The 22,877-nt window shown below is 46.3% G+C and overlaps 4 protein-coding genes across 7 annotated transcripts; 2 read left to right on the top strand and 2 right to left on the bottom strand.

Moving 5' to 3' along the window:
• Positions 1-230: 230 nt before the first annotated feature.
• On the top strand, positions 231-8,009 carry pgm2l1 (phosphoglucomutase 2-like 1). Of its 4 annotated transcripts, XR_011244594.1 has the most exons (15): positions 231-635; positions 3,022-3,189; positions 3,281-3,387; positions 3,485-3,569; positions 3,668-3,751; positions 3,823-4,019; positions 4,933-5,122; positions 5,201-5,298; positions 5,383-5,563; positions 5,639-5,732; positions 5,952-6,081; positions 6,371-6,560; positions 6,641-6,774; positions 6,906-7,115; positions 7,272-8,009. XR_011244594.1 is itself a non-coding variant. In XM_069534781.1 (14 exons), exons 1-14 carry the CDS (start codon positions 525-527, stop codon positions 7,006-7,008), a joined length of 1,872 nt encoding a protein of 623 aa, XP_069390882.1. In that variant the 5' UTR covers positions 231-524; the 3' UTR covers positions 7,009-8,009. The 4 variants fall into 4 exon arrangements, 3 of the variants coding, with proteins under 3 accessions (XP_069390882.1, XP_069390881.1, XP_069390884.1); XM_069534781.1 differs by having other exon boundaries at positions 6,906-8,009; XM_069534780.1 differs by having other exon boundaries at positions 5,177-5,298; positions 6,906-8,009.
• A 592-nt stretch (positions 8,010-8,601) lies between these two features.
• Positions 8,602-9,749, bottom strand: LOC109623643 (olfactory receptor 4S1-like). The gene has a single exon (XM_020078129.2). It carries the CDS (start codon positions 9,657-9,659, stop codon positions 8,724-8,726), a length of 936 nt encoding a protein of 311 aa, XP_019933688.1. The 5' UTR covers positions 9,660-9,749; the 3' UTR covers positions 8,602-8,723.
• Positions 9,750-14,810: 5,061 nt separating this feature from the next.
• LOC109645497 (olfactory receptor 2A14-like) lies at positions 14,811-16,022 on the top strand. Its single transcript, XM_020111110.2, has one exon. The coding sequence runs from the start codon at positions 14,957-14,959 to the stop codon at positions 15,905-15,907; it is 951 nt and encodes a 316-aa protein (XP_019966669.2). The 5' UTR covers positions 14,811-14,956; the 3' UTR covers positions 15,908-16,022.
• A 4,835-nt stretch (positions 16,023-20,857) lies between these two features.
• LOC109645498 (olfactory receptor 11A1-like) lies at positions 20,858-22,063 on the bottom strand. Its single transcript, XM_020111111.2, has one exon. It carries the CDS (start codon positions 21,921-21,923, stop codon positions 20,976-20,978), a length of 948 nt encoding a protein of 315 aa, XP_019966670.2. The 5' UTR covers positions 21,924-22,063; the 3' UTR covers positions 20,858-20,975.
• Positions 22,064-22,877: the final 814 nt, after the last annotated feature.

Raw genomic sequence — 22,877 nt, 5'->3', positions numbered from 1 at the left:
CCTGGTCTGGTTCCTGGTCTGGCTCCTGGTCTGGCTCCTGGTCTGGCTCCTGGTCTGGTTCCTGGTCTGGCTCCTGGTCTGGCTCCTAGTCTGGTTCCTGGTCTGGCTCCTGGTCTGGCTCCTGGTCTGGTTCCTGGTCTGGCTCCTGGTCTGGCTCCTGGCCTGGCTCCTGACCCTGTGGACCCTCTGTGAAAATGATGGGAAAAAACTTTTTCTTCACAGGATGATAACTTGCTGAGTGTGGAGGCGTGTGCTGCCTCCTAGTGGACATCCGGTGGCTCTGAAGAAGAGGCGGTTGACCGTGGTGCCTGTCGGGAGTTGGAGTCTCAGCTGTGAACGTTGTTGTACTCAGCAGTTAGCGGCTGCTGTAGCTAACGTTAGCCGCGGAGGGTGAGCTGGAGAAGGACTCTCAGAACAAAGAGGAGCCGGGAGCGGAGCACCTGCCCCGGCCGCGTCCCCGCTGTGTGTCCGCTGCCTGTGAGCCGGTGTCGGGCAGATGAGCGTTAGCTCACCGGTGAGTCAGCATGGGAGAAGACAGCGGACTTGAAGGGGACCTGGTCCCCATCCCGCGGTGTCAGAGCACCGGGGACCCGCAGCTGGACAAGGCGGTGCACCGATGGCTAACCTGGGACAAGGTGAGTGTGTGTCCGCTGTGTGCTGCGGGAGCTGCGGGAGCTGCGGGGGACACCTCAGCAGACCTCCCTGACACTTTGTGTTAAAACTGGTTAAAGACAATGAGGATGATTCGGTTTAAATCTCCACATAAATAATTTAAGAGGATAAATCATTAGTTTATTCTAAAGATCAGTTTGATGAGACTGAAGACACCTGAGACCACCTGAGGTCTGAGACAGACCTGAGACCACCTGAGGACTGAGACCACCTGAGGACTGAGACCACCTGAGGACTGAGACCACCTGAGGACTGAGACCACCTGAGGACTGAGACCTGAGGACTGAGGACTGAGACCACCTGAGGACTGAGACCTGAGACCACCTGAGGACTGAGACCTGAGACCACCTGAGGACTGAGACTTGAGACCACCTGAGGACTGAGACTTGAGACCACCTGAGGACTGAGACCTGAGGACTGAGGACTGAGACCACCTGAGGACTGAGACCTGAGACCACCTGAGGACTGAGACCTGAGACCACCTGAGGACTGAGACCTGAGACCACCTGAGGACTGAGACCTGAGACCACCTGAGGTCTGAGACCACCTGAGGTCTGAGACCACCTGAGGACTGAGACCACCTGAGGACTGAGACCACCTGAGGACTGAGACCTGAGACCACCTGAGGACTGAGACCACCTGAGGACTGAGACCACCTGAGGACTGAGACTTGAGACCACCTGAGGACTGAGACCTGAGACCACCTGAGGACTGAGACCTGAGACCACCTGAGGACTGAGACCTGAGACCACCTGAGGACTGAGACCACCTGAGGACTGAGACCACCTGAGGACTGAGACTTGAGACCACCTGAGGACTGAGACCTGAGACCACCTGAGGACTGAGACCTGAGACCACCTGAGGACTGAGACCACCTGAGGACTGAGACCACCTGAGGACTGAGACCTGAGACCACCTGAGGACTGAGACCACCTGAGGACTGAGACCTGAGACCACCTGAGGACTGAGACCTGAGACTACCTGAGGACTGAGACCTGAGGACCTAATGGAGCACAGCAGCGTGCCATAGTAACGTCCTGTTTTAGTCTTTATTCCATTTTCTGTCTTCAGAGCTACAGAGGAGCTCCGCCCACATCAATCAACCAATCATTGATCATTATCAATGACATCACAATTTAGACAGAGCACAGTTTTCATACAGTGGATGTCTGGTGACACACACACACACACACACACACACACACACACACACACACACACACACCACCGGAGTGTTTGTAAAGGTCACAGCTGCCATGAGTGTCACTGACCTTCACTGGAAATGTCAACAGCCTGGAAAAGTGTGTGTGTGTGTGTGTGTGTGTGTGTGTGTGTGTGTGTGTGTGTGTGTGTGTGTGTGTGTGTGTGTGTGTGTGTGTGTGTGTGTGTGTGTGTGTGTGTGTGTGTGCGTGCGTGCATGCGTGCGTGTCTCTCTCTCTCTCAGTGTGTCTCTCTCTGTGTGTGTGTGTGTGTGTCTCTCTCAGTGTGTGTGTCTCTCTCTCTCTGTGTGTGTGTGTCTCTCTCTCTCTCAGTGTGTGTGTCTCTCTCTGTGTGTGTGTGTGTGTGTCTCTCTCTCAGTGTGTGTGTCTCTCTCTCAGTGTGTCTCTCTCTCTCTGTGTGTGTGTGTGTGTCTCTCTCTCTCAGTGTGTCTCTCTCTCTGTGTGTCTCTCTCTGTGTGTGTGTGTGTCTCTCTCTCTCTCTCTCTCTCTCAGTGTGTCTCTCTCTCTCAGTGTGTCTCTCTCTCTCAGTGTGTCTCTCTCTCTCAGTGTGTGTCTCTCTCTCTCAGTGTGTCTCTCTCTCTCAGTGTGTCTCTCTCTCTCAGTGTGTCTCTCTCTCTCAGTGTGTCTCTCTCTCTCTGTGTGTGTCTCTCTCTCTCAGTGTGTCTCTCTCTCTCAGTGTGTCTCTCTCTCTCTCTGTGTGTGTGTGTCTCTCTCTCTCAGTGTGTCTCTCTCTCTCTCTCTCAGTGTGTCTCTCTCTCTCAGTGTGTCTCTCTCTCTCTGTGTGTGTGTCTCTCTCTCTCAGTGTGTGTCTCTCTCTCTCTCAGTGTGTCTCTCTCTCAGTGTGTCTCTCTCTCAGTGTGTCTCTCTCTCTCAGTGTGTCTCTCTCTCTCAGTGTGTCTCTCTCTCAGTGTGTCTCTCTCTCTCAGTGTGTCTCTCTCTGTGTGTGTGTGTGTGTGTGTGTGTGTGTCTCTCTCTCTCTCTCTCAGTGTGTCTCTCTCTCTCTCTCTCTCAGTGTGTCTCTCTCTCTCTCTCTCAGTGTGTCTCTCTCTCTCTCTCTCAGTGTGTCTCTCTCTCTCTCTCTCTCAGTGTGTGTCTCTCTCTCAGTGTGTCTCTCTCTCATGTTCTGTAGAACCGATGGACCCGGTCTCAGGTGGAGTGTCTTTTGTCCGAGGCTCAGTTTGACGCTCTGAGGTCTAGACTCTGCAGCAGGATGAGCTTTGGCACGGCCGGACTCCGAGCACCGATGGGAGCCGGGTTCAACCGAATCAATGACCTCACTGTCATCCAGTCCACACAGGTCAGACCAGTACATAGACTGGACCGATCAGATGAATGAGTTGTAATGGATCCGGTGTTTTTCACAAGGTTCACGTTGTTCTCTTGTTCAGGGTCTGTGTTCATACCTGTCCAGGTACTTTGCTGACTTCAGCAGCAGAGGTGTGGTGGTTGGTTTTGACACCAGAGGACAGGAAGAGAGCGGTTGCAGCAGTCAGAGGTGAGTTCCTCCAGACGTCCAATGATCATGTGACAAACCAGAAACCACATGCACGAGGGGGCGGAGTCACCGGGACATAACGATGTGCATCTTTCAGGTTGGCAAAGTTAACGGCGGCTGTGATGCTCAGTAGAGACGTCCCCGTTCATCTTTTCTCCACGTTTGTCCCCACGCCATTCGTGGTGAGGAAACGCCAGTGATGTCATCATCTGTGTCAACAGGACGACGCACACCGAAACACAATCAGCTGTTACACCTGTTTTGTTTTTGTGTTTTTTAGCCGTATGCTGTGAAGAAACTAGGAGCAGCAGCTGGAGTCATGATCACCGCTTCACACAATCCTAAAGAAGACAACGGGTACAAGGTCAGAGACGCACGTTAAAGAAAGAAGAGAAGAGAATGAGCTGAATATCACTGCTGTACCTCCCCCTGCAGGTGTACTGGTGTAACGGCGCTCAGATCTCCGCGCCTCATGACAAGGAGATCCTGCGGAGCATCGAGGAGCAGCTGGAGCCCTGGAGCGCCTCCTGCTGGGACGAGGAGCTGGTGGAGAGCTGCTCCTTGAGGACTGAGCCCCTGACCCGAATCAACCGCTGCTACATGGATGAGCTCACCTCCCTCTGCTTCCACAAGTAAGATGTGTAGCAGTTCACCAAACCTCTGCAGGATTGTGATGGTGCACCATGATCTCAACATGTCTCCTCACATCTTCTACCATCAATAACTCCTCGGTTCATGTGTCTGCTCCTTCGTCTGCATTTGATCTTGAGAAGTTTACTAAGAACACCTCGGAGGGGGTCTCACCCGGGGAGTAACTCACTGTAGAACAGCCACTGAGCATAATGTCCCATCAATGCCCATAAAAGGTCATGAGGCTGCAGGACACACAGAAACAGGAAGTCGCAGGATTGAAGTAAAAAAATAGTTTGATCTCAGATTTGAAGTCAAACTGAACAAAAACAGAGAAGGAAGGTGAACATGATCTGAGCTGGAGCATCATGGGAAACTCAGAACTGCCAGTGAACCTCAGCATCCGTGGACGCTCGACCTGGCGGGAACATCGGGACGGGACATTTTGGTTCAGACTAAATGTTCTGGTTCAGGTTCTGCTCGGTGCTCACACAGGGAGCTCTACATCCTCAGACCTGGTTCAGTGAAGTTACATCTCTGGACTCACAGAATCAACAGGAAACACTTGTGGAACATGTGATTGAACATGTAAACTCCATGTGTGTAAAACCTAAAGATGAATATTCTCCTCTTCTACGTGTTGAAGTTTAAAAAGCTTTTGGTTTTGCTGTACAGAGCAAAAACAAAAAAAGATCAAATGATAAAATATTATAGTATATTAAAGTATAGTAGTATTTAAATCTTCTTATTCAACTGTAGAATTAAAAGTAAAAAGTATTTCTTCAGTTCTCTTCAGTGTAGATTCAGTTTTTACATAAGATCAAATCCCAGAGAAGAAAACTGGTGAATCTCAGAATCTTTGTAAAAACCGTCTCCCCCTGGTGGAGTCAGTCAACTATTGTCTCTGTTTCTCAGGGATCTAAATCGCAGCTGTCCTTTGAAGTTTGTCCATTCGTCCTTCCACGGCGTCGGACACGTCTTCGTCCAGCAGGCCTTCCAGACCTTCGGCTTCAGACCACCGATTCCCGTACCTGAGCAGAAAGACCCCGATCCCAACTTCTCCTCTGTCCGATGTCCGAACCCAGAGGAGGGACAGTCTGTTCTGGTGAGACTCAGATCCATGTTCAAGGTTCATTTTGTACACTCAGGGTTTTTGTAGTGTCAGTTTTCTTCTATGTTGCAGGAGCTTTCTCTTCTTCTGGCAGAGAGGGAGAACGCTCAGATCGTCTTGGCAACGGATCCTGATGCCGACCGTTTGGCTGTAGCAGAGAAGTCTGATGGGTAACTGTGATGTTTGCTTAAAGGCACTTCAGTCCATGTTGTCAGAGAGAAAAGCTCTGACACATTCCCGCTGTGTCGTCACAGGTGTGGCTGGAAGGTGTTCACAGGTAATGAGCTGGCCGCTCTGTTGGGTTGGTGGATGTTCTTTAACTGGAAGGAGAATCATCCAGATCCCGCAGACACTCGGAGCGTTTACATGTTGGCCACCACGGTGTCGTCCAAGATCCTGCGCGCCCTCGCTCACACGGAGGGGTTCCACTTTGAGGTGAGACCAGAACGATTCCACCTGGACTCAGGCTGATGGAAGAGGATGATGATCTCTGGTTTCTGTGTTGAACAGGAAACTCTTCCAGGGTTTAAGTGGATCGGGAACAGGATGCACGAACTCTCCAAAACAGGGAACACGGTCATATTCTCCTTCGAGGAGTCGATTGGTAACTGAATGTTTTGAAATCTCTCGACCTTGTGCTCACTACATTTGAACTGCAGCTGATTGGCTCATTTTTGTGTGCGGACGTCTAGGACCACTAGTTATGATGAAAAGTGAACTGCAGAGCTTCACTGTTGGGTCTGCGGTTTCACCTTTTAATGATCAAACACTTGGTAAAGAGCGAAGTGGAGCCCGACAGAAACACTTCTCTCTGTGACATCAGGTTTCCTGTGCGGCAGTATGGTCCCTGAGAAAGATGGCGTGAGCTCGGCAGCCGTCGTGGCAGAAATGGCCGCTTACCTTCACAACAAGAGCCTGAGTCTGAACCAGCAGCTCCACAACATCTACCAGACGTATGTGTTGATACGTACACTCAGTTCTGTTGTCTTCAGAAATCTTAGGGTTCGTGTTAATTCTTTGGTGAAACAGTTCGAAATGTTCTCGATGATTTTCATTCGAAGTTAAAGATTTAATTGAATTAGTTTATGAAGACAGATCATTACCCAGCTTCCTCCACCAGGGAGCAGCAGACACTTGAGAGTGAAGAGCTGGTTCATGTTCAGAGCAGACGCTCGTTCGGTCTTTGGATTGAACGGGATCATCACATTGAGACGCCTCTCTGTTGCTGCTTCCTGTCTGCAGGTATGGTTTTCATGTGTCTAAGACCTCCTACGTCGTCTGTAACCACCCGCCCACCATCCTGAAGATCTTTGGTCGGATCAGAAACTTTGACGGCGAGGGATCGTACCCGAAGACGTGCGGTGGCATCAGTATCGTCCATGTCAGAGACGTTACCACGGGATACGACAGCAGCCAGACGGACTTTAGATCTGTAAGACGTGAACAGGAAGCAGCTGTTCCAGGTGATGCTTGTTTTTCGTGACATCATGTGACTCTGTGTTTCCTGTGGAGGTTCTTCCTGTGTCCAGGAGCAGTCAGATGATCACCTTCACGCTTCAGAACGGCGTTGTGGCCACGCTGAGAAGCAGCGGCACTGAACCCAAGATCAAATATTACACAGAGTTCTGCGCGCCGCCGGGGAAAAGGTCAGCTGACTGTGACATCACAACCTCCCTCTGCTTCATCCTGGATCTTTGATTCATCCAGAGAAAATGTTGTCGTAGTATTTAACCCGACAAAGTGATCAGTGTGTGATCTGTGGGTGTGTCTGTTGCAGTGACGTGTCCAGTCTGGAGGAGGAGCTTACAAAGGTGACGACCGCTCTGCTCGACGAGTTCCTGGAACCAGAGAGGAACAACTTGATTCGTCGTTTTGTCTAACTCCCCCTCCACATGCCTGGTCCCTCTCGTGATGTCACTTCCTGTTGTGTTAGCTTCCTCTCTTTGGTGTCAGTGAAGTTCATGTTGGACTGAGGAAGACGTTTGACGTTAGAGACAGAAAGTGACAGAAGATTGAGCATGATGGGAACTCAGCAGAGAGCATGATGGGAACTCAGCAGAGAGCATGATGGGAACAGAGTCGAAAGAGAAGAACATGTGTTTTGAGGTGAAGGAAAATGACGTTGAAACTTGTTTTCCTGCAGCGTCTCGATATGGAAGTTCGTTAATGACACGTTTTTTTTATAGCAGCCTGTTGATGCCACAGTGAAGCGATAAATCATTCTAATATTTCACTATAATTCTAATAATTCTAAAATACATTCTCCTTAATATATGTGTATATATATACATATGTATATATATATGTGTGTATATATATATATATGTGTATATATATTTATGACGAAAGGTAGTTAGATATTTAAAAAAACATAAATGAAACTGAACTTTTATTTTTCTAAGAAAAGAAGCTGATCAAATAATTTTGAAATCAAAGTTTCCATCTTTGTTTAAAACTTCAGTTCTTAATGAATCTTTAATCAGATAAAATATGGATCGATAATGAAACTGATCATTAATTAAGATTAACTCAAATTTGATTTGCTCTGTTGCCATTAAAGAACTTCCATACATGGAGTTCAAGGTCCCTTTAAACTAACAGAGCGCCCCCTGGTGGTTTGATTTATTTTTCCACTCGACAGGTGAAAAATATTGAAGTTGTAGGACGAGCTGCTGGTGAAGATGTGTTGTCATGATGATAGAGGCTTGTTCAGCTCCATGTTTATTTTCAATGGAATCTGTCTCACTGCTTCTGCCATCACCATGGTAACTGTTTTCGTTTGACTTGAGATAGTGTCGTTGGTGATGATGTCATCAAAGGTCACGCCCCCTGGTGTTTATGATCCTGATGTAAAATCTAATAAATTTAAGTGAAACTGAAATGTCAGAGTTTGAGTCATCACTTTTTTATCTGTCAAACATGTCATCAACGCTTCTACTTTATTTTGTAATTATGAATTATGTCTTAAAACCTATTTTATACATTTGTCTCATTCAGTTATTCAAAGTCTTTGGTTTTTGTTCTGCAGCTGTTTCTTAACTTTTCACTTTATTTTAAAAGACTGAAAAATCTATAAATGTTGATTTTATGTTTTTGAAAATGAGACAAAAATGTCTGAAGCCCATTATTTATTGTGTGTGCACAAGAAGTTTGTTTTAATCGCTCGCTCACAGCCAGAAGATTTGTATCTTAGAGAAAAGTCAGTTAATCAAGTTTTATTTTTCATCCATGAATCTGAAGGAAGACGTGTCACTCAGACATGAACTCTGCACCTTGTTCATCTCTGGGACCTCAGGCCTCCGTACGAATGAATTCAGTGTTGGGTGAACAGATTTATAAAACGCATTTTTGACCTTTTATGATTTAGTCACTGATTATTTGACACAGTCAATGAAAATATATGAAATATGAGAATTGTAATTTATTTTAATGTAAAGTTTCAACATTTTTCTCTTCACATGAATGAACCTTTAGTTAATTTCATTAAATGTGAATTATATGAATCTGCGTTCTGATATTTTACAATGAATAAGAAATGAACCTTCATTCAGACAATAATAATATTAATAATAAAGAACTGCTTGTGCGGACTGAGTCATGGATGCGGACTCTCCGCAGTCAGGCCCATGTTGCGCAGGATGCGGGTCCGGATGTGCTGCAGTTTGATTCCGTAGATCATCGGGTTGATGAGCGGAGGAATCACCAGACACTCCGCAGCCAGTGCGTTCCGCAGCGCCTGAGGCGCGCTCCCGCTGCCGTAGCGCGAGTACATGACGTCGAACACGGTCGAGAGCGTGAACACGAGGAGCGTGACGAGGTGCGGGAGACACGTCTGCACGAACTTCCGGCGGTCCGAGCGCGAGCGCAGCGAAGCTCGCACCAGGTGAGCGTACGAGACCAGGATGAGTCCGGTCTGAGTCACGTGCGACAACATGAGCACGAAGCCGTACACGTTGTTGACGAGCGTGTCCCCGCCGCAGGACAGTTTCACCACGTCCCAGTTGGTGCAGAACAACTTGTCCAGGTTGCGTCCGCAGAGCTGCAGCCTGGTGGTCAGGACCATGCCCACCATGCTCTCCAGCAACGTGAAGCACCAGGTGAGCAGCAGCAGCTGCGCCACCTTCTGCGGCGTCATCAGAGCCCGGTACTGCAGCGGCCTGCAGATGGCCAGGTACCGGTCGTACGCCATGACGGTTAAACTGGTAAACTCACAGAACATGTAACTGTACGCAACAAACATCTGCATCATGCAGCCCAAGTACGAGATGACATGGGAGTCGGCCAGGAGGTCGTGCAGCAGCTTCGGGTAGAAACTAGACGCTCCGCAGATCCCGTTCATGCACAGGTTACACAGGAAGATGTAGATGGGCTCGTGCAGCGTCTTCTCCACACACACGGTGGCGATGAGCGTCACGTTCACGAAGATGGTGAACAGGTAAGACGTCAACGCCAACGCAAAGTACAGCTGTCGGTTGATCAGGGAGTCGTTAAGACCCTGAAGCACGAAGACAATCTCAGAGTTATTCTCCATCACAGGTGCCAACACGTCTGCAACACGACAACACGTCTACAACACGTCTACAACACGTCTGCAACACGACTACAACACGACTACAACACGTCTACACGTCTACAACATGCCCTCATCAAATCCACTGATACAGAACCAGAAGTTTAACTGAAGAACACCTTTCCTCTGACAACAAGGCCTCACATCTGTCCAGTGTGACGGAACACAAAGTTTCTGCATCAAAAACAAATCAACATCTTCAAACAAGAAAACAGACGCATCACAACATCAGAGCATCTGATCACACAAGTCGTTAATAATCATCACAACCAACAACCACAGACCAGCAGCTGCTCGTTAATCACACGAACCACTGACGGAATGAATGATGTAACAACAGCAGCAGTCACAGCTGAGACACACAGGTGAGACACACAGCTGAGACACACAGCTGAGACACACAGGTGAGACACACAGCTGAGACACTCAGGTTTGACCAGCTGATCTTATTCACCTCAGACATACGACTGTATAGCCACGTCTGATGACATCAGAGCGCTGGCTGGGCTGTGGCCACGCCCCCTCCTGGTGAACATGTTCAACAGGGACTTTCATCAGAGGAAGAGGAACCATCATCATGTCCGCAGGGTTGATTCTGGACGGTTAAAGGAAGATGGTCGGTCTCAGCGGTCCTGACCAGAACTAACATGAAACACAGGTAGCAGTCTGACTGACGTCTCTCTGTGGACGTCCACACACCACCTGAAGATTCACCTTGACAAGACAGAGCCCCCCCCATGATTTCACTATTACCATTGACAACGCTGTGGTGGCCCCCCCACCCAGACCTCTAGGAACCTGGGTGTGACAGTCGACAGTCAACTGTCAGGAGAATACGTCCTCTTTTCAGTCAGAAGGCGGCACAGGCTCTGGTCCAGGCTCTGGTCCAGGCTCTGGTTCAGGCTCTGGTCCAGGCTCTGGTCCAGGCTCTGGTCCAGGTTCTGGTCCAGGCTCTGGTCCAGGCTCTGGTTCAGGCTCTGGTTCAGGCTCTGGTTCAGGCTCTGGTTCAGGTTCTGGTCCAGGCTCTGGTCCAGGCTCTGGTTCAGGCTCTGGTCCAGGCTCTGGTCCAGGCTCTGGTCCAGGCTCTGGTTCAGGCTCTGGTTCAGGCTCTGGTCCAGGCTCTGGTCCAGGCTCTGGTCCAGGCTCTGGTTCAGGTTCTGGTCCAGGCTCTGGTCCAGGCTCTGGTTCAGGCTCTGGTCCAGGCTCTGGTCCAGGCTCTGGTCCAGGTTCTGGTCCAGGCTCTGGTCCAGGCTCTGGTTCAGGCTCTGGTTCAGGCTCTGGTTCAGGTTCTGGTCCAGGCTCTGGTCCAGGCTCTGGTCCAGGCTCTGGTTCAGGTTCTGGTTCAGGCTCTGGTCCAGGCTCTGGTTCAGGCTCTGGTCCAGGCTCTGGTCCAGGCTCTGGTTCAGGTTCTGGTTCAGGCTCTGGTCCAGGCTCTGGTCCAGGCTCTGGTCCAGGCTCTCTTCAGACTGCACCTTGGATAAAAAGTAAAACATGCAGCACTTCGTAGTTCGTCTTTTTTGCAGCTAATGAACTTGATTCTTGTTCTGGTTCGTTCCCTCATGGTTCATCAACCAGGAGCAGATGGACTCATGGTGAGTCACTTTCATTTAGTTGACTTAAAAGCGTCAGCTAAATGAAATGTGATGATGTCACCTCCATTCCAGAGTGTTTCCAGGCTTGATGGGAAATGTAGTTTAGAGACTGATGAAGCTAAATTTCCCATCAGGCCTGGAAACACCTCCCTCGGAGGAGCTGGGAGACGTTGGCGGGGAGAGGGACTCGAACACTGTCTTGTTGTAATGATGTCATTTACAGTCAGTGTCTGTTCAGTAGTGATCGTGGGTATCGAGGTCCCGCCCATACACACTCGTGACCAATCCTGAGTCAGTGTCAGCTGTCAATCATGACATCTTGTTTTTATATCATCAATAACTAATTAAACCAAACTGATCAGAAACAGTTGAACGAACATCAGAGAGAAGAACGAGCTGAAATGACACAAACATCTTTGTCCCATCTGCTAACATGGAGGAGGAGGTTAATGAGCTATAGTGAAGTCAGACACCAGGGGACAATAGAGACACTTAAGCTTCACTTTGTGGAGCCGTGTTGTCATCCATGTTCATAAATAGATATATATACACTCACCGGTCACTTTATTAGGAACACCTGTTCAATTGCTTGTTAACACAAATAGCTAATCATCCAATCACATGGCAGCGACTCAGTGCATTTAGTCCAGATGTGGTGAAGACGACCTGCTGAAGTTCAAACTGAGCATCAGAATGAGGAACAAAGTGGATTTAAGAGACTTTGAACGTGTCGTGGTTGTTGGTGCCAGACGAGCTGGTCTGAGTATTTCAAAAACTGCTGATTTACTGGGATTTGAACACACGACCATCTCTAGGGTTCACAGAGAACGGTCCTAAGAAGAGTAAATATCCAGTGGGCTGCAGCTGTGTGGATGAAGATGTCTTGTTGAGGTCAGAGGTCAGAGGAGGATGGGCAGAGTGGTTGGAGATGATAGAAAGGAAACAGTAACTCAAATAACCACTCGTTACAACCAAGGTCTGCAGAATCTCTGAACACAACACGTGGAGCCTTGGAGCAGATGGGCTACAGCAGCAGAAGACCTCACCGGTGCCACTCCTGTCAGCTGAGATCTACTGAGGCAAACGTTCACAGACTCAGAACTGGACATTAGAAGATTGGAAATCGTTGCCTGGTCTGATGAGTCTCGATTTCATTCATGGTCAGAATTTAAACGACATGAAAGTGTGGATCCGTCCTCGTATCAAGGTTCAGGCTGGTGGAGGTGTAATGTGTGGGGGATGTTTTCTTGGTCACACTTCGGGCCCTCAGCACCAACTGAGCATCAGTTAAACACCACGGCCTCCCTGAGTATTGCTGCTGACCATGTCCATCCCTTTATGACCACACCCATCTTGTGATGGCTCCTCCCAGCAGGAGAAGGCACCATGTCACAAAGATCTTCTCAAACTGGTTTCTCACGACAGTGAGGTCACTGTGCTCCGGTCGAGAAGCTCTGGGAGGTGGAGGAGCAGGAGATTCACATCATCAAGTAAAATATGTCACCAGGAATATAAATGGAATTTACAACATTGTTGGAATAAAGTCTTATTGTGAATGAGGTCAACCGTCGGAACCTTCTTCTTCTTATTTTATGTAAACGTTTGAACTCGTGTTCACGCAGCTTGTTAATTGTTGTTATCAAAGTTAACTCGGCTGAAGTTGATCCCACAGAGGCTGCGACTGTCCCTCAGGTCAAAGGTCACTGCAGCTCATCAACATGTTTGTCCCTGAGGCGTCTTCACATGAGACACTGAGACCACAGAGACCAATCAGACTCTCAGAGGACGCATAATGACCTGTGTTCTTCACAAAGACGTTTGTTATGATCATTAAAATAAAATAACAGTTGATTTAACTTCGCATGGACGACAACAATGGAATCAAACTGTTTAAGTTCAAAGACACAAAGTTACGTCAAACATATGAAAAGTCTCAACTGTAAAAATGATCTTTAAAAGTTTTAAGATGATTTAAAAGTAAAGAGACAGTGAATTATTCATGAGGGTTAGCGACCCAACTTCAGAGGCCCTGTCACTGATGGAAGGGCCACATCACTAACAGAGGGGCCCTGACTTCAGAGGCCCTGACTTCAGAGGCCCTGACTTCAGAGGCCACGTCACTAACGAAGATCCCACGTCACTAACGGAGGGGCCCTGACTTCAGAGGCCCTGACTTCAGAGGCCCTGACTTCAGAGGCCACGTCACTAACAGAGGGGCCCTGACTTCAGAGGCCCCTTCACTAACGAAGATCCTACGTCACTAACAGAGGGGCCCTGACTTCAGAGGCCCTGACTTCAGAGGCCCTGACTTCAGAGGCCCTGACTTCAGAAGCCACGTCACTAACGGAGGGGCCCTGACTTCAGAGGCCCCTTCACTAACGAAGATCCCACGTCACTAACAGAGGGGCCCTGACTTCAGAAGCCCTGACTTCAGAAGCCACGTCACTAACGGAGGGGCTCTGACTTCAGAGGCCCTGACTTCAGAGGCCACATCACTAACAGAGGGGCCCTGACTTCAGAGGCCCCTTCACTAACGAAGATCCCACGTCACTAACGGAGGGGCCCTGACTTCAGAGGCCCTGACTTCAGAAGCCACGTCACTAACGGAGGGGCCCTGACTTCAGAGGCCCTGACTTCAGAGGCCCTGACTTCAGAGGCCACATCACTAACAGAGGGGCCCTGACTTCAGAGGCCCCTTCACTAACGAAGATCCCACGTCACTAACGGAGGGGCCCTGACTTCAGAGGCCCTGACTTCAGAGGCCACATCACTAACAGAGGGGCCCTGACTTCAGAGGCCCCTTCACTAACGAAGATCCCACGTCACTAACAGAGGGGCCCTGACTTCAGAGGCCCTGACTTCAGAGGCCCTGACTTCAGAGGGCCTGACTTCAGAGGCCCTGACTTCAGAGGCCCTGACTTCAGAGGCCCTGACTTCAGAGGGCCTGACTTCAGAGGCCCTGACTTCAGAGGCCCTGACTTCAGAGGGCCTGACTTCAGAGGCCCTGACTTCAGAGGGCCTGACTTCAGAGGCCCCGTCACTAACGTGAACACGTTTGTTCATATTTGTCATTTTCTGCTACTTTTATTTGTGCGACTGTAACGCGTCAAATTCAAAAAAACGCTTCTAAGTGAAGTGAAGTGTTTAAAAGATGAATATCAACATGTACAACAATAATTAACATTAATTAACAAACATCCACAAAACACTGTACAAACCTTCGGCTTCATTTCCTTGACAGTGTTCGTTCATGACAAAGTCATCAAAGAGCAAAGAGAAGACTTTGATCAGCTCAGACATTGAACTTGAAAGTTTACAGTTTTTTATATGATCAGATCTAATTAAAGCTGTCACTCAAACAGAAAAACGGTTTGATACCAAAGTTACTCTTTAAAAAAATGTCTCGCCGCAGGGAGGTGATGGAGGGGTAGGCGGAGTCTCAGTTCATGTATGTGTCAACCAGCAGTCAACAGTCGTGGTTATAAAGTGGACGTATGTTTTGGACGTCTTCAGAGAAGAGACACAGACACATGACGACATGTTTCTATCTGAATATTTACGAAAATTCAGAAAGTAACTTTCTAAAGTTTCTGAACAAGTTTTCATTTTGGACAAAACGATGAGAATGAAAAGTTTCATCATTTTATTGTGTCAGAATTTAAAGTGATGATGATGAATTTAACTTTAAATGATTTTGTTCTTGAGGCGTATTTACATGTGGGAACTCTGCGCTACTTGTTCTTCATGTTGACTGCAGTGCTTTACATGTTCATCATCATTTCCAACACGTCTCTGATTGTAGTTATCTGTATGAACAGAAGTCTCCATGAACCTATGTACGTGTTTCTGTGCAGCCTGTTTGTAAATGAACTGTACGGCAGCACAGGCTTGTTTCCGTTCCTCCTGGTTCAGATTCTCTCGGACGTTCACACGGTTTCTCCTCCTCTGTGTTTCCTGCAGATCTTCTGTTTGTACACGTATGCAAATGTTGAGTTTTGTAATTTAGCCGTGATGTCGTACGACAGATATCTGGCCATCTGTTGTCCTCTGCAGTACAACACACGTATGACGTCTAACAAAGCCGTTATCTTCATTATTGTGCTCTGGTTGTATTCCTCTGTAAAGTGCTTAGTTACTTTATTGTTAAACATCCGTTTGACACTGTGTGGGAACGTCTTAAATAATTTGTATTGTAATAACTTCCTCGTGGTAAAGTTAGCGTGTTCCGACACCACAGTGAACAACATCTACGGACTGTTTGGAGTTTTTATAACCATCTTAGTTCCTCTGCTCCCGATCCTGTTCTCCTACATGAAGATTCTCAAAGTTTGTTTCTCTGGTTCCAAACAGACGAGACAAAAAGCCGTCAGTACCGTCACCCCCCACCTGGTGTCGCTGCTCAACTTCTCTTTCGGCTGTTGCTTTGAGATCCTGCAGAGCAGGTTTGATGTGTCCAATCTTCCCAAAGTGCTCAGACTCATCTTGTCCTTGTATTTCTCTGTGCTGCAGCCTCTGTTGAATCCCATCATGTTTGGATTGCAAATGTCAAAACTACGGAACATGTGTAAACGTCAGTTGTGGTTTGTCGTGTTTACAGGCCACAGAGTCTCTGTGTAGAATCTCTCATCCGTCACAAGCTCCGTCCTGAATCTGGACACAGAGACAGTTACTGTGGGTGTCACCATGTTGTGACTGTGGAATATGGAGGTTTTTTCTATGACTTCCATGACTTGTTGGATCTATGTTCAGATTGTGTATCACTTTTCATCCCTTTCACTCAAATAGCTCCTGTTTGCACTTAAGTTTGATTTGCTAATACCATAATAATGATGTTACCATAGCAACCAGATGAAGCTTCATTCATCTTCTCCATTTCAAACAGAAAGACTACCCCCCCACAACCTGACTCCATCTACAAACCGACTATAGGTAGACTCCGCCCACGTAGGTGATGACGACAGGACGTACGTTTAATCCCTAAATTACTGAAACTAAAACTGACAGAACGAACTATGAACAAACACGAAGCTTCAGACTCTCAGAGAGGAAACGTCTCAGAAGAAACTTTGACAAAACTAATAATGAACTTCACCAAACACCATTAGAGTTGATCCCACAGAGGCTGCGACTGTCCCTCAGGTCAAAGGTCACCGCAGCTCATCAACAAGTTCCTCCCTGAGGTGTCTTCACATGAGACACTGAGACCACTGGTTCCCTCAGAACGTCCAGAGCAGAGACCACAGAGACCAATCAGCTCTGGACTCCACAGAGACCGGATGATATCAAACAACAAACACTATGTTTGAACATGAGATGATTCGTGTTCTTCAACTGTTCACCACCTGGTAGAATAATAATAATAACTTTATTAATGTAGCACCTTCCATACAGAAAATGCAGTACAATTACATACAATATAGATGAAAAATATACACGTTAAATTTAATTCAAATAAGAAGAGAACAGATATTAAGACACATGTTAAATTACATTCAAACGAAACAAATATAATATAGTAATATAAATTAACATTTGATTTAAAAAAGGCATAAAAACAGAAAAGAAAATGAGGTGTGCGGTGGTCCAGGGTCTCTGTCTCTGTCTGTCTCTGTCTCTGCACTCAGGCCAGTCCAGCACCCCCACCCTCTTCTTCAGCAGCCATGTCTTTGTCATGTGTGCAGAACGTGGTTTTGTGTTGTCTTGTTGAAATATGCACAGTTCCTCCAGATTCCTTGAATCTTTTAATGATGCACAATAACCTGGATGATTATCTCTTATTAAACTCAGATAAAACCGAGGTTCTAACACTCGGCCCTAAACACCTCAGAGATCATCATCTAATGATGACGCTGCGCTAGATGACATTACCCTCGCTTCCAATGAAACAGTCTTCTTTGATCCCTATTTGTCCTTTGATTCTCACTCAAACTAATTTCTAGGACCGCCTTCTTTCACTTACGTAATATCTCTAAAATCAGACATGTCTCAGAAACATGCAGAAACACTCGTCCAGGTCTTTGTCCCATCCAGACCTGATTATTGTAATTCCTTATTATCAGGCTCCAGCACTGAGTCGTTAAAGACTCTGCAGTTTGTCCAACATGTTGCAGCACGTGTCCTGACAAGAACCAGGGACAGAGACCACATGTCTCCTGTATTAGCTTCACTACACTGGCTTCCTGTTAAAGTTCTCCTCCTCACCTACATTAATAATATGACACCATCAACCTTTAAAGAGCTCAAAGTACCATATCACCACTAGAGCCCTGAGCTCCCAGAATTCAGACTAACTTGTTGTCCCTCAAGTCTCTAAAAGTAAAAGTCCTCTCCTGTGGAAGCATCTCAGGTTCAGTTCAGGAGGCAGACTCCCGCTCTGCGTTTAAGAGTCGGCTTTAAACCTTCCTTTAACATAAAGCTTATAGTGAGAGCTGGTCCAGACTCGTCTTAGATCAGCTCTGAGTTCTGCTGCTGTAGCTTTAGAATGTGGAGGAACACATGACACATGGAGCTTCTCTTTCCTCTGCTCGCTCCTCATCACATCAAATAAACGAATGTCTCATCAACACGTTACTGACTTGACTTCTTCCTCGGAGTCTCTGGGCCTTATCGCTCGCAGATCCACATCGTGGATCCTGATGGTGGATCCTGGTGGTGGATCATAGATCCTGATGGTGGATCATAGATCCTGATGGTGGATCCTGGTGGTGGATCCTGATGGTGGATCCTGGTGGTAGATCCTGATGGTGGTGGATCCTGATGGTGGTGGATCATAGATCCTGGTGGTGGATCCTGATGGTGGTGGATCCTGATCCTGATCGTGGACTATGATCACAACAAGACTGCTTGATAAACAATATGTCTCCTCAGATACTCGACCATTACTGACAATAACTCCTCAATTCATTCACCTTCCATCAAGCTGCAAACTGTTTACTCTAACCAGTGCTGGAACTACTCTTCTTTTTCTGACGTCCTCCATCGAACGTTCTGTCCGTCCTGGGAGACGGATCCTCACGTGTCTCTCTGAGGTTTCTACGTTCTTTTCCCCGTTAAAAGGTGTTTCTAGTAGTTTTACTCTTGTTGAGTGAAGAACAGATGATGTCACAGCTTGTTAAAGCCTACGGGCTGCACACATTAAATTTGATGGATTGATTGATAGAGGATGAAATAACCGAATCCCTTCCTGTCTTTATCTGAACCCTGGTTTTTTAACATTTCAATAGTTTTCTCACACATTTGTTGGTGATCCTCTGTCCATCTTTGTACTAAATCATGATTTCAATCACCTGTTGACATCGACTATTTTAAATCACTTCATCTTTGAATCATTCTAACTCATTACTCGCCCTAAACTGCCCCCGTCCCAACTTTGTTTGGAACGTGTTGCAGGCCTGAATGGCAGGAATGGATGTATATTTAGAATTAAATGAAGTTGATAAAACATAAAATATATTATGTTCATACTGTCTGCAATGAAAGTCAAATTAAATTTAGAAATCATTGCTGTCTTTTTTTATTTGTATTTTCATACTTTGTAAAAGTGCAGAGACAGAAGCTACATCTCAGATTTCCTTTTGGCTGGAACCTCTGATAGATTTGCTGCAGATGTTCTCAGTGTTCTTCAGAACCTCGTGTGTGAGGACGAGAACCTTAAAGTCGATCCTCAGACAGTAAAGAGTAAGAAGAACTTCAGACGTTCCATTTCAGAGATGCAGAACGTTATTCTGGACTTTTTATCAGTGTCAGCAGTGACATTAGGAGACCAAATAAAGCAGTACTGTTAACGATGTTAATGCTGTGTCTCCTGTAGGTGGCGCTGTCACTTACTTAAAGGTGAAAATATCTGAGTAAAGTATTTCAATTCAATTCAATTCAATTTTATTTGTATAGCGCCAAATCATAATATACATGATCTCAAGACTCTTCACAGAGAAGGTCAGGACCTTAAAATCTAAATCTAGAGAAACCAACAGGTGAACAATGAGCAGCACTTTGAGTCTGTGGAGGAGAAACTCCTCATTAACAGAGAGAAACCTCAAGAACCAGACTCAGTGAGGAGACATCTGCCTCCACCGGGGGAGGAGAGAGACATGGGGAGGAGAGAGGGGGGGGGTGGGGGGAGAAGAGAGAGAGATAGTGGGGAGGGGGAAGTAGGGGAGAGGGGGGGCGAGAAAGACCGGGGACACTTGAGCGCCATCAGGTTTCAGATCTGACGAGTTTAAATGTAAACAACAGTGTAAAGACGATTAATTATTATTGATAACGGACACATTTGATATCATCATGAATTACTGAGATATTGTAATTAGTAATAGTAAAAGTTGTTGTCCTGAGGTTCTGGAGTGAGAGACATCTGAGATAAGAGAGAAAAAGAGAGAGAGAGACTATGGGAGGACAAAGTGAAACAGTCATTGACATTTATTAAAATAAATAAATGAGTGTGGGGGGGGGGCAGAGAGACAGAGAGAAGTGGAGAGGTGCCCAGTGCATGATGGGAGTTCTCCCTCAGTGCATGATGGGAGTTCCCCCAGCAGTCTAGACCTATAGCAACATACTGTAACTAAGGGATGGTTCAGGACCTGATCCAGAACTTTAGACTTTATCAAAGAGGAACATTTAACTTTAACTTTAAATGTAGAGATGGTGTCTGACTCTAGAACCCAGAGTGGGAGCTGGTTCTACAGGAGAGGAGTCTGGTAGCTGAAGGTTCTACCTCCTGTTCTCCTCTTACAGACTCTAGAACCCAGAGTGGGAGCTGGTTCCACAGGAGAGGAGCCTGGTAGCTGAAGGTTCACCTCCTGTTCTCCTCTTACAGACTCTAGAACCTAGAGTGGGAGCTGGTTCCACAGGAGAGGAGCCTGGTAGCTGAAGGTTCTACCTCCTGTTCTACTCTTACAGACTCTGGAACCCAGAGTGGGAGCTGGTTCCACAGGAGAGGAGCCTGGTAGCTGAAGGTTCACCTCCTGTTCTCCTCTTACAGACTCTAGAACCACAGGAGAACCTGTGTTTTGGTAGTGAACTGATCTTTCTGGATGACATGGTGTTATCAGCTCTTTGACATATGAAGGTTTGATTGTTAAGGTTTTAAATGTGAGGAGCAGAATCTTGATATTCTGGATTTTACAGGAAGCTGATGTAGAGAAGACAGGAGTAATAAGATCTCTTCTACTTCCTGTCAGCACTCTGCTGCAGCACTTTGACCAACTGGAGACTTTTCTCAGACTTCCTGTGACGTCCTGATAATAAAGAGTTAATCTAGTCTAGAGAACAAATGGACGAGTTTCTCAGCGTCCTTCTGAGACAGGATGTTTCTAATGTTCTTAATATTGTGCAGGTGGAAGAAAGCTGTCCTAGAGACTTGTTCTATGTGTTGGTCAAATGTCCTGGTCCAACAGAACTCAAGGTTCCTCACAGTGGAGCTGGAGGACAAACTCACACCATCAGTAAAGTATCTGAGTAAAGTATCTGAGTAAAGTATCTCAGTAAAGTATCAGTGTAAAGTAGAAGTGTAAAGTATCTGAGTAAAGTATCAAAGTGTTTTTAAATGAAAAAGAAACAAAACAAATGTTTTTCCACTGAAAACAAATAAAACATAATATTTATTGTTTGTCAAAGATCAAACTCATCGACTCTTCTTTTGCTTATTTTAATACAACATCACATGATGGAATTTATTGTCTTTGATTCAAACACGTTTGCTGGAGGATCTTAAGAGCAGACTTTTACATAGGAGGCGTATTTTGGACATGTTCAGACCGTACATGATGGAGTTGAAGAGCGGCTGACATGTGAGAAAGTACAAGGATAAAAATATTCTCATCACAAGAGGTAAAGTGCTCATATCGAACCTGCTCTGTAATACTTCGAAACAAACCCCGCAGGAGAAGTTGAGCAGAGAGAGGAGGTGGGGGGTGCAGGTGCTGACGGCTTTTTGTCTCGTCTGTTTACAACCAGAGAAACAAACTGTTAAAATCCTCACGTAGAAATAAAGACTCACAGACACAGGAACACAGACTGTGAGAAAAGCAGCCACCAGTTCATAGATGTTATTGACTCTGGTGTCAGAACAGGCCAGTTTAATGACGGAGTAGTTATCACAGTAAACTTTGTGAATGATGTTTCCACACAGCTGCAGAGACCACGTCAGAAACGTTGTGACAAAAACTGCAGCACAGGGAGGTAACCACACAACTGCAATGAGAAAAGCAATTTTATGAGGCGTCATGTGTGTGTTGTACTGCAGAGGACAACAGATGGCCAGATATCTGTCGTACGACATCACGGCTAAATTAGTAAATTCTACACTTCCATAGGAATAAACACAGAAGATCTGCAGGAAACACAGAGGGAGAGAAACCGTGTGAACGTCCGAGAGAATCTGAACCAGGAGCAAAGGAAACAAGCCTGTGCTGCCGTACAGTTCATTTACAAACAGGCTGCACAGAAACACGTACATAGGTTCATGGAGACTTCTGTTCATACAGATAACTACAATCAGCAGCACGTTGGCACAAACGATCAACAAGTACAACGACAGGAGCATCATGAAGAACAAGTATCTCAACAGTCCAGAGTTGAAGAAAGCACTGAGCATGAAATATGAAAACTGTGTGGAGTTCATCATGGTTTTCATCTTGGTTCAGATCCCAGGAAGAATTCAGTGTCATACTCACATCACAGATCTGAGAGTGAAGCAGCAGCAGAGTTCAGTCTGTGAATAGTCGAGTCAACAGTCCAGCATCACGTCTGCTTCTTTTAAAGCCACCACCGGACGCACGGCTGTGGACGACCATGAGGGACAAATCAAAGATCGACACGGAAATCAATCTACTGCTGCTTTTATTCCCCTGTTTTTTAAATTTAATTAATTAATTAAAACATTTTAATAAAAAGAAGAAAGAAAAATACATTTATAAAAGCAAAAACTAATATTTCAGCAGAATTTGATTCACATGTTATGATTTAAAGGTTCAGTGTGTAGAATTTAGTGACATCTAGTGGTGAAGTGTCATGTTGCAGCTGAACACCCCTCCCCCCCTCTCCTTCCAAACATGATAAAGAACCTGTGGCCGCTTCAGATCTCAAAAACTCTAAAGATTTTAGTTTGTCCAGTCTGGACTATTGTAAAAAACATCACAGCCTCCATAGAGAGGGTCCCCTCCATGTAAATATAAAGTATTTAAATATAAAGTCTTTTCTGGGGTAAAGAAAACTACAACTCAAACAATTTAGGTGAAACAAACTAGTGAAAACATCATGAGGATTATTCTACATTAAATAAATCCCTTCACCTGAATCTTACACACTGGAGCTTGAATTCAGATGTATTATTTATTTGAATGTATTTCTTTCTTCTGAATATCTGGTTCTGCTCCTCGATGCATTAAACTGTGAACATGTGTTCCATCAGTGGAGTGAAATTCAGTTTGAGGCCCAATAATCAGCCTCGAGAGAAAAGATGAATTTCATGACATTAACTGATTTGAGTTCAGTGGTCGGAGGTCAAAGGTCACAGTGACATACAGCCACAGTGATTCTATAGATGGAACCTTTCATTAGGGCCTGATATCTCTTGGCGGATGAAAAC

Source organism: Paralichthys olivaceus, chromosome 11 (assembly GCF_024713975.1).
Source record: "Paralichthys olivaceus isolate ysfri-2021 chromosome 11, ASM2471397v2, whole genome shotgun sequence".
Taxonomy (NCBI): Eukaryota; Metazoa; Chordata; class Actinopteri; order Pleuronectiformes; family Paralichthyidae; genus Paralichthys; species Paralichthys olivaceus.
Note: the sequence above shows the minus strand (reverse complement) of the source record. Positions and strands in the feature narration are given on the sequence as shown.

What these genes read in the sequence shown, in the direction of transcription:
- pgm2l1 (XM_069534780.1), top strand. Translation starts at nt 525, where the DNA reads ATGGGAGAAGACAGCGGACTTGAAGGGGACCTGGTCCCCATCCCGCGG. An exon ending in GATGGCTAACCTGGGACAAG is followed by an intron (nt 636 to 3,021) that starts GTGAGTGTGTGT and finishes CATGTTCTGTAG; the next exon opens with AACCGATGGACCCGGTCTCA. An exon ending in TGCGCGCCGCCGGGGAAAAG is followed by an intron (nt 6,775 to 6,905) that starts GTCAGCTGACTG and finishes TGTCTGTTGCAG; the next exon opens with TGACGTGTCCAGTCTGGAGG.
- LOC109623643 (XM_020078129.2), bottom strand. Translation starts at nt 9,659, where the DNA reads ATGGAGAATAACTCTGAGATTGTCTTCGTGCTTCAGGGTCTTAACGAC.
- LOC109645497 (XM_020111110.2), top strand. Translation starts at nt 14,957, where the DNA reads ATGATGATGAATTTAACTTTAAATGATTTTGTTCTTGAGGCGTATTTA.
- LOC109645498 (XM_020111111.2), bottom strand. Translation starts at nt 21,923, where the DNA reads ATGAAAACCATGATGAACTCCACACAGTTTTCATATTTCATGCTCAGT.